The sequence below is a fragment of the Acanthopagrus latus genome, chromosome 5, assembly GCF_904848185.1.
Source record: "Acanthopagrus latus isolate v.2019 chromosome 5, fAcaLat1.1, whole genome shotgun sequence".
Classification (NCBI taxonomy): Eukaryota; Metazoa; Chordata; class Actinopteri; order Spariformes; family Sparidae; genus Acanthopagrus; species Acanthopagrus latus.
In genome coordinates, this window is record NC_051043.1 from 6065667 (window position 1) to 6081320 (window position 15654).

The window sequence follows — 15654 nt, forward strand, 5'->3', positions numbered from 1 at the left end:
GCGCTCCTACTCTCTGACTCAGTGTTGGTGTGTTTGTTCACCTCCATAAATGTTTTGATAGGCCGAACATTATGGCAATGTGATCCTAAATCTCCGTGAGGGATCATTTTATTTCTACTCGCTCCGAGTGAAATTCTGCAGGGAGCAAACAAGGACGAAAGTGCTGCCAGTGAAAACAGGAGATCCAACTTATCAAACTGATGGAACACATGCTGCACTTTACAGCGCGAAAACAGGGTTAAAGTGGTTACACTGTCCTTCTCAAGCTCAAGTCCCTATTCCCTCCAGCTGTTCTCCATTTCCTTTTTGTCCTCAAACACACCAAGATGTTTGTTCCATGTCTAGCTCTTATGTTGACATTCCATGTTCTTTTGTCCCTGTTATGGCAACATCCCTCGAAAGAGAAATAAAAGCTACTGGCGGGTGTATTGTGGCTGAGCTGGGCTGCTGAAAGAAAGCTGCTGTCTTAGCTTTTACCCCACTTGTCTGGTTGTCTGGGGCATTCTGGTCACACTTGGGGGAAAATTTCTTTTGCCTTTTTTAACTATTAACCATTTAATCATTGAAAACTCTTGGTAAGACTTAATGAACAGATTCATTTGTTTTTACAATATTACATGTCTTGACCTCCTCTATTTTTTTTAGGTTCCCATATAGATATTATATATATATATATATATATATATATATATAATATATATATAGTCTGAAGCGCATAGTGCAAAGAGGTCGCCGACTTTCTGCACAGTCAATTGCTAGAGAGCTACAAACTTCATGTGACCTTCAGATTAGCCCAAGTACAGTACGCAGAGAGCTTCATGGAATGGGTTTCCATGGCCGAGCAGCTGCAGCCAAGCCACACATCACCAAGTGCAATGCAAGGCGTCGGATGCAATGGTGTAAAGCACGCCGTCACTGGCCTCTAGAGCAGTGGAGACGCGTTCTCTGGAGTGATGAATCACGCTTTTCCATCTGGCAATCTGATGGACGAGTCTGGGTTTGGAGGTTGCCAGGAGAACGGTACATTTCAGATTGCATTGTGCCAACTGTGAAATTTGGTGGAGGAGGAATTATGGTATGGGGTTGTTTTTCAGGAGCTGGGCTTGGCCCCTTAGTTCCAGTGAAAGGAACATTGAATGCTTCAGGATACCAAAACATTTTGGACAATTCCATGCTCCCAACCTTGTGGGAACAGTTTGGAGCGGGCCCCTTCCTCTTCCAACATGACTGTGCACCAGTGCACAAAGCAAGGTCCATAAAGACGTGGATGACAGAGTCTGGTGTGGATGAACTTGACTGGCCTGCACAGAGTCCTGACCTGAACCCGATAGAACACCTTTGGGATGAATTAGAGCGGAGACTGAGAGCCAGGCCTTCTCGACCAACATCAGTGTGTGACCTCACCAATGCGCTTTTGGAAGAATGGTCAAAAATTCCTATAAACACTCTCCTCAACCTTGTGGACAGTCTTCCCAGAAGAGTTGAAGCTGTAATAGCTGCAAAAGGTGGACCGACATCATATTGAATTCTATGAGTTAGGAATGGGATGGCACTTCAGTTCATAGAATGAGTAAAGGCAGGTGAGCGAATACTTTTGGTAATATAGTGTATATATATATATATATATATATATATATATATATATATATATATATATATATATATATGTGTGTGTGTATATATATATATATATATGTGTGTGTATATTATATATATATATATATATATATATATATATATATATATGTGTGTATATATATATATATATATATATATGTGTGTGTGTATATATATATATATATATATATATATATAATCACTATCTCCCCTTCTTATAAAACATCAACAAGGTGAATAGGGTTCTCTTTAAAGTTTAACTTTTAAGTATTTTGCCACTGGAAAGATGGTCCTTGCATAAAACTGGGATGTCTGTGAAGTAGAAAAGAGAGAATAGTTTTGAAATTGGTGCCACATGACCAGAGAAGACAGAGCAAAATGGCTGTGGTATTCTTTTTTGCCCAAAAGGTAGAAAACCTACAACAACCAGAATGCACTGCACTGCATCCGACCAATAAACAAACCCCTGTGTAGCATGGTTTTGGTCTAGTTGTGCATTTTGAGACAGGAAACCCTAAGACGAAGAGCTGGTACAGAACTGTATGCTATTATAGCTGAGCAGTACACCAAAATATGTTTCTGAAAACAACAAGCGGGACCTCAGTTCATAGCTGATCACCACTGCCTTGTTTTAGAGTTTGAGCAAAGCCCTCTAACAATAAAGAAACAATATGGCTGGCTACTTCCAGTGCACAAACTTTGTCTATTGCAGCTAAACAGTCAGTTTCTGAAAACATTTTAGGTGAGAAATACACAGCGCAGTATCATCACACTGGTTTATAATTCATCAGCAGTGAGTAGTTCACTGGATCCCAAATTTGCAGTGGCAAAAGTCTTTAAGTTTTAATTTACTTTAAATTATGAGTATGGTGTTTGTGTCCAAGGATGCGCGCATACAACACACAACAACCCCAAAATCCACAGCATCATTTTTGAGTGGGGGGGCTCTGGGTGCAGGCAAAATGGAAAGAAAAGAAAAATAAGAATCCCAGGCTGTATATTCTAATAAAAATCCTACGGTAGCTCATGTGGGACTCATGACTTTTTTGCTCCTTCTACAAGTATAAAGAGTAAAAGATTGTTTTAAATAAAGTTTTTATTCAGCTGCCATTTATTGATATCAGTTCATCAAGTTTCTTAAATTAATTTTCAGATCTTGACAGTCTTGATAGATGTTGAAAAAGTTCATGGTCCTCATACAGCAGGAGACATCAAGGCGGAAGCTTCCCAAGACACAGTATTGATTTTTCCTCGATTAATACATCAAATATTAACTGGATGTTCCATTAAAGCGATGTGGCAGAAATGCATTGCACAGGAAGCACCTCTCAGGCTGTATAGAGCTGGAGACACAATAAAATGCTGCATCAGTAATCACCTGCATGTCTGACATGATGGGGAATAAAAAAAAAGATATTGTCAGTTTGGCTACTCAGTCATTCCTGGAGTGCTTCAGTGACGAGCTGTTAAAATGCACTTTTTTTTCTGCATCCACTTTCCCTCAGCCCACCTTGTCTACTTCTACTTTAGATAATTGTCTCCTATATTTCCCAGAATTCCACTCGACAACCCCCAGAGAACAGGCGTGAACTTGTTGCATCCAGCTGAGTTATGTATACTGTATGTGTGGGTAGAGGCAGCAATAACAATAGAGATAGTAAGAGCCAGAGAGCTGAATTTTTCCACTCAAGAAAAAATGAGTCACACTCCTACTCAAAACACAGCGAGCCTTGTGGCGCACTGTCGATGGAGCGATCTCTGCTTCTTCTTTAGTTTATATCTCACTGTATTACTGCTGCTAGAAGATGGAGAGCCAAGAAAAAAAAGCTCTGGCTCTTTAATTCTGAAGGATTCTCACACAAAGAAAAAAAACTGACTTAACTGATTAGCTTCTTTTGATTTTAACTGAAACTATGCTAAAGATATCCAGCCACGGAATAACTGATTTGTTCCCTATCCTGTACTCCTTGGTTGAAAACATATAAGATAAAACTACTGCTACCGGAGATGATTTGAAAAAGAAGATTCTTTCCACTGCCATCAAACAGTGGCAAACAGTCTCATGCTCTAATTCTCAATAAAAAAAAATGCTGTGCTTGTAATATATTCATATAGGATAAATACCCAAAATACACCAAAAACAAAACGACAGATATTCTAACAGCTATTTGAGGCTGTACCAACTAAAATCAGCTTGCAAACATGGCCTTATTGCTATCTTGCATTAGACACTAATTTGAAATAAAGTTGATGAACTGGAAAATGAAACAAATAACAACTTCTGCCACTGAAAAATTAGAAACTATATGGATGCAAGTATTCATGGATTTTATGAAGTTGTGAAGAGGTGCAGCCAAGACGACATAAAAAAAAAGCACTTTTAAACACTTAAGGTGTACAGCCATGCTAACAACTGAGGCTAATGAGTGAGACTGTACACAGTCCATACAGCTAGAGATGACGTTTGGGTGACACATATGAATGTCTGCACCAAATTTCAAGGTAATCTGTTCAGCGTAGACTAGGGCTGCACAGTCTAAATATTATCAAAATTGCAACATGGGTAAGTGAAATATCCAAATCACAGGAGCTGCCTTTTTTATATAAAAAGGTAAATGTGTGACAATAATTATAATGAAGTACTGTAGTGCAACAGAGATACCCTGGACTACAAATACTGATTTCTACATTTGTTTGTTAACCTAGTTTTATGTTTGTTAAATAGCTGGACAAATGTCACATCACCGTGATTTTAACAGTTTTGTCAGTAAAATCTTTTTTACTATTGTGATGCAATAATCACTCCCACTAATACTGAATCATATCAGAATAGAAATATGTGTCAATACAATCACAATATGATTTTTTTTTTATTTCAGCCCTAGTCTGGATCAAAGCGGTCAATGTCACCAGCGTGGAGAACAACTTTATTTTTGGGACACAGCGTTACCAGCCACCCTGACTGCCAGCTAACACAGTATCTTGGGATCTAATGTCACAGGCTGAGTGCTCCTGAAGCATTCATTCTAGGAAGTGAAAACACATTTAACAAATTTAATAATGAAAGCGAATCACGTCTGAGAAGTGATGAATAAAAAATGTGTAAGAATGGGTCACAGACAATAGATTCTCCTCACAGGTCTCTCCATCAGAAGAAGCCAGTGATCAAACGACAGGCTTGTTTCCCTCTCGTGTATTTTACTCAGCCTCCATTAAGGCTCTCTACCCAATAACAGTCAACGGCATTATGTCACGGCCCCGTCCTTTCAGACGGGTCCTGAGGGAGGAGCACTCTAGGCAAGTGTTTTTGTTTGTCTGAAGTGGGATGAAAAGTTTGTGTGTGCGAGAGACCACTGTATATTATTCATGCTGACACAGCCATAATAGGGACAACAAAGCCCTGTGTTGTGTGTCTGGCAGTGGTAGTTTGCAGAGACAAACAGGTTACCCGGCTCATTGTACCAGAATTCTGTTGGTCCTGCCACCCGGCCTGCTCAGACTTGCTGCGCCATCCCATGATGAAGCGACACCGCTCCTGACCCCACACCCCCCCCAACCCCTCTGCAGCAGGATCTCAAAGACAAAATCTCTTGCACGGACAAATACCTCGTAGCTGTTATCTTATGTTACCTTGCACATCTTCTTGTAGTAACAGATCAGTTGGCTTGAAGTGCAACGGGGCCAAAAGTGTGATACAATTGGTTGCAAACATAATCTGAGATGCCGATGATCCTTTTATACGGACCAACGTATTCCCACCATATTGAGAATTTAATCATTTTAGGCTTTTCTGTATGGATTCTAATACTTTTGTAATTTAGTAGAACTTTCAAACATTTACTAAAAGTCCAATGGTTGCGATGCATTACTTGATTTAGGATTTTGACAACCAACCAGCCCATTAAGTGATTATTTGACACGTGCAACACAACAGAAGTGAACTCAGAAAGAAGAGAACAGTAACCAAAATAGCATGCAAGTTGGGTAGACAGAAGGGCTGTGAGCTCCTTTAACTCGGAAAGGATCAACCGCAATATAATAGGGACTGTGAATGATTGTCATCGCAGTGTAACTGTTTAGAAACGACTGCTGATTCTGTCCTGTACCACTTCATGCATCTTTTGCTTCTGGAATTCTGGCATGTTATCCAAAATCACAAACTAGGGCTGAATTATGCCAGTGTTATTTGGTTCAGTGTAAGTAACAAAAACCAGCATAGTGAAGGGTCCCTGATGATATACAGATATACAGACTGGTGACGAATTAAAGGTAAAACCAACATCAAGTCGTTGAACTGGTAACTCACCAATTTTACACATTAATATATATTTACAGGTACAGTGCTACTGCACATGTAGAAAAAAAATAGGAGGCTGCATGTGATGTGATAAATTGCCCCAACTGATGTCACTCAGTGGCTAAGTTGCATTGTGGGAGATGTAGGTACCAGATTTTGAAAAAGAGCATGTAGGGTAAAGACGTGCTATCTGTAGTTCTTGTTTTAAAACTGTTTTGAGTTTCACAGAGTTAAGTGCTGCTTTATAAAAGCTGGTGACTCTTCACTGCCAGGCTCTAACATTCGGGCCTGTACCTTTCTCTTGATGTACACCACACATGCACCCGTCACTTGGTTAAGACTTTGGTGATAGGTGACTCATGCAACCTTATCACTTTTATCCGCCTCTCTGTAAACCAGCACCAGCACCAACGTTTTTTTTGCACCACTGAACCTTCAAATGCACCTTCATCTTTGTAATGAGGGGTTTATGTGCTGCAGCCCTACTATAATATCCCTCTCTGTGTAATTGTACTTCTTGCTGACACAGTGTGATCACGTCCTGGGTTCACATTCTCAGTCACCCGAGGAAGAGTTCTGTTTTGTCCAAAAAGTGAATGGGCAATTACTTATTGATGTCTTTTCCATAGATCTAATGTCACTTTAGTTGCTCTTCCTATTGAAACACAAGCCAGCTGAGCAGTCTTTGAGGCTAAAGCTTCTGCCATCGGTGCCCCAACAATAAACCTTCTTTCAAAGTTCAAAGTTTATCAGATCGTTCCTCTTGCCATCTTGATACAAAACCAGAATCACCTGCAACTGTTTTACTGCATTTTAAAACATGTCAAACGAGGGCCTTTATTCATTTAGGAGAATCCTCTACAGGCCTAAAACAAACACTACATCACAGTCACCCAAAAGCATTCTGGCAACAAGTCTTTTACTTGTGAAAATAATGAAAGAGTGAAAGAAAGCTGCCATGCTCCCATCAGCATCATCATCTGTAGTGCTACAACCAACAAATAACTACAGTGGGTAATGTGATTAATCAATAAGTTGTTTGGTCAGAAAATATGCACATTTAAGGAGCAGGAATGAAAAGTCTTTGTCACTCTTTGTCTTAAAGGAGACATGTTGTGCTCATTTTCTGGCTCATAATTTTATTTTGGGAACTACAAGAACGGGTTTACGAGCTTTAACGCTAAAAAAAAGCACAAGTTAACTCATATTGTCTGAAACACTCAGTTATAGCTCCTGTCTCTTTAACATCGCCCTCCTGAATACCTAGTCTGCTCCCATTGGTCAGCTCACACATGCCTGAAGTAGCACCGCTTACAACAACAGAGAAGCTGTGGTAAATCATTTTTTTTTACAAACCAAACTGTCCGTAATGCATAAATTATCCATATGTGTGACTTGATGACATGGTGTGATGTCACCAAGTCACAAAAATAAAGGCGAGACTTCTGATGAGGTGTTTCAGGAGCAGAGTTTTCTGTGGGAGAGAGGAGCTTGTGTTGGTGCGGACTAGTGATGAAAACTGTAAGCGATTTATTTAACTGGCAGTTAGCTGACTAACAATCAATTATCGATTAATCATTAATAATCCCTAACACAGACTTTTACCCTGTTAACTTTCAAGATCTTTTAGGAAAAAAGTCTACTAAACTAAAGGTGCTAAAAGTATAATAGGTCACCTTTAAACAAACTAATCTATTATCAGAATAGCTGGAGATCTAAGGCTTGATAATTGATTAATTCAATTATCATCATCTTGTCTCAATAATCATTTTTATGCACAGGTTTTCCTTGTGCAGAATTTTACACTAAATGTCACAGACGTGATTTTGACTTGCGCAACTACAACCTGCAAAAACACGACAGGCCCTCCGTGGAGGCCAGCAGGCGTTGGGGAGGAATTCAGTCTAGGAGCCCAAACTAAATACCCCGGCTCTGTTACCGCAATTCAAGAAAGGCATCTGGATGCAGCAGTGCAGTTTTTCCCCCTTACTCTCATTCACTCCGACAGCCGATGACGTTCGCTCGCCTGGCTTGGAATCTGCGACTGCTGCCAGCAAGAGTTGTGAATGGGGAGGAGAGCAGAGACGCGCGCACATACACACACACACACACACACACTTAATGAGCTCAGGGTCTACTGCACTGATGTTCTAGTCAGAACCGCCGGGTTCAGGTTACATTCAAACAAAGGAATTCACCCCCATACCCCTCATCTGCTAACACACACATAAATCTACAGTATACCCTGTTATTAAAGCTCCTCACTCAGTCTACTTGTGTATATGTCAGCTATAACATTAAAAAGGCAAATCCAAACAGATCGAGCTGAAACAAACGGCCATGTCAGGCTTGTGGAACTTTCTTCTTGATCCGCTGCGACCCCCGATTTCCTCATCTGACAGCAGAGCTTTTAAGACGAGCGCACCAGCGTTTCCTGCTGCTCCGTCATGGCTGACAGTGCTGCAGCTGTCAGATGATACTCAGATGATCGCGCAGGAGATCGGGGTGTTTCATTTCACCGCATACTCACCATCCATAAAGTATCTTCCGCAGAGACCGGAGAGCAGCTCCACAGGAAGATGGAGCTTGGATGGCAGTAGCCCACTCAGTTTGTTATGTAACGATCAATTTGATTAAATAGCTTATGGGCTGCATCTGACTGATAGTGTATAGTACCGCTTGGCTTTATGTAAGATAGCGGTCACTTAAGGGGACAGTTCAATATGATCAGAGCTGCTTCTTTTTATATGGAAACCAAAATTAGTTATATGCTCCACCTTTTTGACCACAGGTTTGAACTCATTCAAAGGATTATAACAATTTAAACATTTAGAATTACTAATATAAGAATTCTTGGTGTCGTAACAGTCTCATTTCAAATTATGCCATGCAGGCTCTTTAAATTTGAGGGAATTTAGCCTGTACAGTCCTTTAAAATGTGTATATTTAGATGTTTAAAGGATAAGCTCACCTCAGAATTAAAATTCAGTGCAACCACATGCTGATGGAAAGTCAGGTGAGGGATTTTAATGTAGTTCACAAACCATTTCTGGAGCTTCGGAGCAAAACAGTGTTACAGCATTCTCCTAAACAACTGAAGTAGCTGGGGACTTTCAATACAAAAAAATGTATTTGACAAGTCATTAAATACACCCTCTATTAGTGGTCCAGCTCATGTTCCCACGTCAAACACTCATCATTTCAGGCATGAGATGATACGTTAAATTACATGTCATGCCATTTTTTAACGTCATCAGTGATATAACAGTTTACCATCCCATCCCTACTCCACTTCTGGAGAATAAACTGTTACATAAAGCCTGTTTACAAAAAGGGGCGTACTATAAGTACCTTTCCATCTTTTTATGTCAATTCAGCCAGATGAGCTGTTTGGAGCCATTTTATGATTTTTTTCTTGCTGTGAAGCTCCAGAAATGTTTAATCATACACCAAACTTCCCCCAACCTTCCACTGGCTTGAGGGGAAGTAGATAGTGTCTGAGTATTCATTTTTGCCAAACTTATCCTTTAATCTAGATCTCTAGTTTCTCATAATCAATGACAAGACCTCACAAGAACTTGGCAGTAAAGCCCAGAGCAGCACTGTCAGGTCAGTCATCGCTGACACAGAAGAGCCAAAGAGCGATGCGAGGTTGGCACCGGGCCTGTTTTGCCACTCCTGGCCTGGAGATATCAATAGCTTTTTATTTCTGCGCCTCGCTGCCACTCGCTCTGTTTTAATGATGGGGAAGGTGTGAGGACGCTGGCATAAACCACCGCAAAGACTGCAAGTGTAAACTGGGGTTTCCTGTTGTGGTTCGCTGGGAGCGTTTGGACAGAGGATGCATGCCTCTGAGACGCACTCCCATAAACAAACAGGAATAAACACTCTTTATTCGCTCCATTCACATTCTCTCACCGCTGCTGGGACGTGACCTAAAATGAGCCTCTGTGTACACTGTAGTCTGCCACACATGTGAGTGACAAGCAACATACATACACACACACACACACACACACACACACACACACACACACAGGGACCTGCGCTGTCTTTGGCATTGGGCCCTGTAAGATAAAACCGCTAATGATTCAGACAGTTAAAAAGGACACAACAATAACACACTCCCAACAACCTGTGACATGTTTCGATGTGTGCAGAGCAATAAACTCAATTGCTGATCTGCTCTCACATGGCTGCGTTTGTAGGGCCATTGATCAAACTGCTGCTGCTGCTGCTGCTGCTGCTGTGAAAGTCGTGCTTCAGCCATCAGCTCAAAGAACCATCTCATCCCTTAATGTGAAACCGTAAAAAGGCCTTTTCTCTCCCACACACAGTCGGGGCAGAGGCTGGATGAGCACCAATGGAGCAGCTGGGACAAGCAAGATCTGTCATGGGTCATTAACTGCTCTTATTAATTCATGAAGCGTAATTCGCCCGGCCCAGTCGTGCTCTGCGCCCATAAAACAAGAGTCCACACTGACCTGCCGGCGAGTGCATCCTTCATTAGGGGGTTCTGACAGCATGTCGGCTTCCTGATTCACTTTATCATCATATTAATTCCCATGAAACTCTCTCTGCCCTCTCTGCAGACGAGCCCTTTAAAAATGGACAAGCGGACGGCGCTTCGGTCTTCTCCTGCGTCAGATTGCCTCAAACCAAAACTATGCTACATTTCTACCAAAGTACTTGATCCAAACGTAATCCGTGGTAACTGTACCCAAACTCGGGGTGTGTTTGGTGTTTCCACAGTGGACAGTGCTCTACTTTAATGTAGGCTGTGAGGATTTCCAGCAGTTGGGAAACAACAGGGGAGACTAGGGGACGGACAAAATATTAATTAAGTGATATATCATATCGTTTTCTCAACAATACGATTATCAACAGTCGAAGCAAAGCCATCAAGTTAGCTATACGGAGGAAGCTAAGACAAAGACAGGCAAATAACAGCTGCACAAATGCAGACACAGCTGCCATCAACTGAGCGTCTTGGGTTTGCCTCAGTGAGCAGGTTTGATACGAAAATAATAACCCGGACACAGAGACGTAACGCTGGTGCACTGAGCGGCAACAAACTTCCTTTCTCCCACATGCACCACACACCAACAACTCCTGCGTCGGCAACTCTGAGAGGGCACTTTTTTTTTTTTGTGCTCTTTGCTGACGCTCCTTTTGAAATCACGATATTACAATGGTCCAGGGCTTGGTACGCGTGGGCAACACATCATGAATCAATGCAGGAGTGTGCGTGTTTGACCACAAGATGAGTGATTTAGATTTGCAGGATACTTCTAGTGAAAGATTGCATCATTTACTCTGTAAAGACGGCAGTATGATGCGTGTTCAGAGTTCCAGGGAAATGTGATCGTGATGGTGGAGTGTTTTAACCCACTGGTTCCCCAAACAGATTCAGGAGCCTCCAGAGGACTTTCACAACACTTTAAAGGAGTAGTTCACCCAAAGTTGATTACTCAGTCGTTATCTTTTCAGCCTCGTGCGTATAGAGTGGGCTGAGGTTTCGAAGTCGAAACAACATCTCTGGAGCATCACACAAAACACAAACTGGCTTTATACAGCGAGACCCAAGTGTCTGGAAGTTCCAAGAACCCTAATTGGTGGTTGAATGTTATCCACTCTCTGTTTTAATCCGGAAATCTTCATTTAAGTTGCCATGTTTTTGGGGGTTTTTTTGTGGTTGTTTTTTTTTTTTTTTTTTAACATTTCAAAACAAGTCCCCACCTTCTTCCGTTCTTTAGGAGGATGCCCCAACCATGTTTTCCTGTGACGCGGCAGAAATGTTTTTGTCGACTGCGAAACCTCACCTGACTCTCAATCCGCTTTTGGGTGAGTAAATAAAGACTGAATTTTCAGTTGTGGGTAAACTTATCCTTTATGGGAAACAATCATGGCGTCAGGCTGCACAGTGTTTACCTGCCCTGCCCTCAACACGACCCTGTCCTCCTCGAAAGAAGACCCATTGGTGACACTGTGCACCTTCATACCTCGGACCCTTCCAGTCAAACTGCATCTGGGCCTCCAGCTTACACACTAATAATAACCAATGTGTCTCTGCGCAGGCCTCATGCATAGATCTCAGCAGCAGGCACGTCATCACATCACCGTTCAAATGCCAGCCATCCTACACTCATTTATTCCCTCTGTGAAAAGAGTCATTCCCTTTCTCCAATGTGTGCCTCAGCATGTATAATGTTGCGAAAGAGCGCATTCATTTTGCACAGACAGCGAAAGCGGATGTAGGAGGCAGGGGCAGACCCCCTCCCCTCCTCCTCCTCCCTCTACATATGTGGGAAAACGCAAACGGTCTGTCAGAATCTGTCAGGATAAAACGATCCAGGAGTTTCATTTCAGGCTCACATTAATCACCAGATGAATCAGTGCCACTGAGTTGCGTTCACGCTCACTGTAACGCTGCATACGAGTCATTTTCTGTTGCATCTGTGGGATTTACCTGCTGTACGGAGCCGTACGGTCCGCAGACTACCTACTGCCGTCATCACTACGATTATTCCCACCTTTTCTGCATATCGAGCGCAAAATGTGACAGAGCCAGGCCTACTTACTGTGTGCACTCAGCCCTTGTGTGTGTGTCAACTTACCCTCTCTCGCTTTCAGCAGTACAGTGTTGGCTACTATGTTCTCCAGCTCCATCAAAAAGAAAAAAAAAGAAAAGATCCTAAATGCAGAGGTTTTCGGTACAAACAGCGTCTGCAGCGAGTACAGCGTCCTTCAGCCCGTCCGCTCTCTGTTGTTTCCTTCACTCCTCGTCGGTGTCCCGGCAAATTTCTCTCATATCAGAGTCGTGGGGGATAAAACAGGATGTCATAGATTTGCTTGCAATGTAAGCTGGGCATGGTTCTTGTTGTGGGCTGGAAGCGCGGCGCAGCATTTCTACTCCAATCCCTCCAAAACCATTCCATGCGTAATGTGGCAGCGGAATGAGCCCGATACAGTAACTGCTCAAGTGTGAGGCACCGATGTACGCGAACGGGGTCCTCTGAGCGGAGTCTGTCCAGCGGTACACCAGGATACTACCAGCTTTACATTACAAGAGCAGGGGTTGGCTGAGCGCACCAGGGAGGACATCAGCGCGCACCCCCCTCCTCCTCCTCCTCCTCCTCCCCGCCTGGTGCGTAATCAAAATGGGCTGGGCCTGCGTGTCACCGCTGCGTCAAGCCGGAGACAGGAAGGACGACCCCACCGGAAATTCAGCTAATTTGTCAGCATAATAAAAGCACAATACGACCGTTACTTTGTAAAGCATTCTAGCGGAAAGTTAAGGATTAAGTAACTCTTGAACGCAGGGTTTCCTCTACAGACATTAGGAAGACGTATAAACCATTTAAAGGGCAACTCCACTATTTTTCCACATCAGCGTTTTCTTACAAGCACTTGAGAGAAAGAAAGAAAGAAAGAAAGAAAGAAAGAAAGAAAGAAAGAAAGAAAGAAAGAAAGAAGTTGCATAAAGACATTTGTGACTACAGTGACGTCATCCAGTTCCATTGTGGGTAATGTAGGCACCAGGTTTTGAAAAGGGAGACGAATGCGTGGAATGAAAAAGGTGGGACAAAGGTGAGGGGTGCGCTCGCATACTTTTTCATTTTTATTTTTAGTACACACTTACAGCTGCCCTTACAAAGCAAATACTGCTGCCTGCAGTACGCATACAGTTGGGATGTACTACAGTACTTCATCATGACAGTGTGCCTTGAGCTTTTACCCTTTTGGTCCTATAGTTGAAGCAGAATATAGTACTGACACTTAAATGTGCTTTCATCTGTCATTGTGGTGTCTGTCGTCTGTCAGTAGGCTGTCATATGTTTGTGCTATGTCGGCAGAGGATCGTGAGTCAGAATAGCCAGAACAGCATGCTGGCTTGCACACTGCAAAATGCAACCCGGATGTAGCAGGACATCCTGAAAGTCTTGCGTAATTGCATTCCACATACTTCATATAAATCTCATAAAAAATCTTCTTTTTTCAGGCATACAAATAGTATGGTAGTATGGGTATCAGAATGCAGGGCCGACCCCTGGTTTGGCATTCATCTTCCTTTTCAAAACCTGGTGGCTACATTACCCACAGTACAGCTTGGGTACTGAGTGACGGGAGGTTATTTATCAGATCGCAAGCAGTTTCCTCCGGAGCCACAAAAGTCTTTATTACTACGCTTTCCACGTATGCAGTAGTACTGCAAACACACTTGAAATGTATACACTTGTTTAAAGTACCCTTTAAAGCTGGCAGAGTTCTCCTACACAGGTGTTTCCACTTGGCACCTGATTAGCCCTCCTCTCAGGCTCTGAGGACATTCCCTCGACTCTGAACAGCTCAGCTGGTGACGTCAGCCAGCACTCACTCAAGTCCAATCAGAGAGGAGGTCTAATCAGCCAGGATCATTGATAACACCTGTGAGGGAGTTCACAGGCGTCATGTCTGAGACTGCTGATGTACATACTGTAGTCGCTCTCTTCATCCTGCCACACCAAATGTTCCTTTGTCTCTGCTGTTACGACACAAACAGGGGGTTAAATCAGCAACTAACTGTAATGACTATGGGATGGGGGAAAGGTGAAGTCGCCATCTGGTGGTAGAATGATGAACCACCCTACTGTACATGATGGAATTGGCTTCATATTATTAAGGTTATGGATACATTGCATCAGTCAGCAATCCATCTTTGGACTGTACTTCTTTATTGGCACTTTTTTTTTTCAAACCTGACAGTAGAAAAAACACAATATCTCAATTTCCTGCCACTCTCCACAATTCAGGGGCAAATAGACCAGTGCACTTATTACTCCATTACATGTATTTGACAGTTTTAGTTACTAGTTAGCCTGTATACACAGAGTGCATGTACTTCCTACACTGGGCACATTTTGGTGCTTATGCTTTTGTATTTTTACTGAACTGTGCAATATGTGAGAATTTAGGTTGAAAACTTCCAAAAGTTCCAACTTATTCATGTGTGGTGTTGCAAAGCATCTTTAGCATGCCAGCTAGCCCCAGCCCGCCTTGATACAAAGCTCCTGAGCTAGCAGTGTACATGCCAACACTTCCTTGGGGCATTGAGCTCACGGTCAGGGCTGCTAACTGCACGGCCAACTAAGCTAACTAGCTAACGGCAGCTGCAGTTGGCAGCAGTTAACCAGTTACTCTCTCTACTATTTTCTGAGTAACAACATGTGGCCAGCTCTTACATATCACACCTTTATATAACAATGGCTACTTCTAGGCTAGCAGAGTATTTGTACACTGTAGCATTGCTTTTATTTGGACAATCATGTCTTCTTCTATTACTCAATGAAAATAATTTCCCCTTTCACTACAATCCCTAGCATTGAGAAATCATGCCCTCTGATCCACTGAGTCCCCTTTCACACCTTCTTTCATAAAAGTACCTAAGTTTTAATTTGAAGTTTGCCCGGAAGTCACACTCTTGTAACTGCGTATACCTTGACGTCTTTATGAAAACGTGTTTTTTCCTTCTAACTGTACAGCGCTCACAGTAAAACACTCGCCATACATTAAACCTCGGCGGGCTTCACGTGGTGCCATGATAACTGATGGAGGAGTTCAGGCCGTCCATCAGGCCGCACAGAGGCGGTCACAGGGTTCCTGCAGGGCGGCTGTTTAATATTAACTCACTGTCTCCGTCCGAACGATTAACAGGCTTGTTACTGACTGATGAGGGCAGATAGGATCGATTTCTCCGGACG

The 15654-nt window shown here is 42.5% G+C and overlaps 1 protein-coding gene across 1 annotated transcript in view; it reads right to left on the minus strand.

The window, feature by feature from the left end:
• The window catches only part of grk5l (G protein-coupled receptor kinase 5 like), a 32436-nt gene extending 19396 nt beyond the window's left edge, over positions 1-13040 (minus strand). Inside the window, exon 1 of the mRNA XM_037098967.1 lies at positions 12532-13040. Within this exon, the coding sequence (XP_036954862.1) occupies positions 12532-12583 (52 nt within the window). The 5' untranslated portion in view covers positions 12584-13040. The remainder of the gene's footprint in view (positions 1-12531) is intronic.
• Between the last annotated feature and the right edge of the window lie 2614 nt (positions 13041-15654).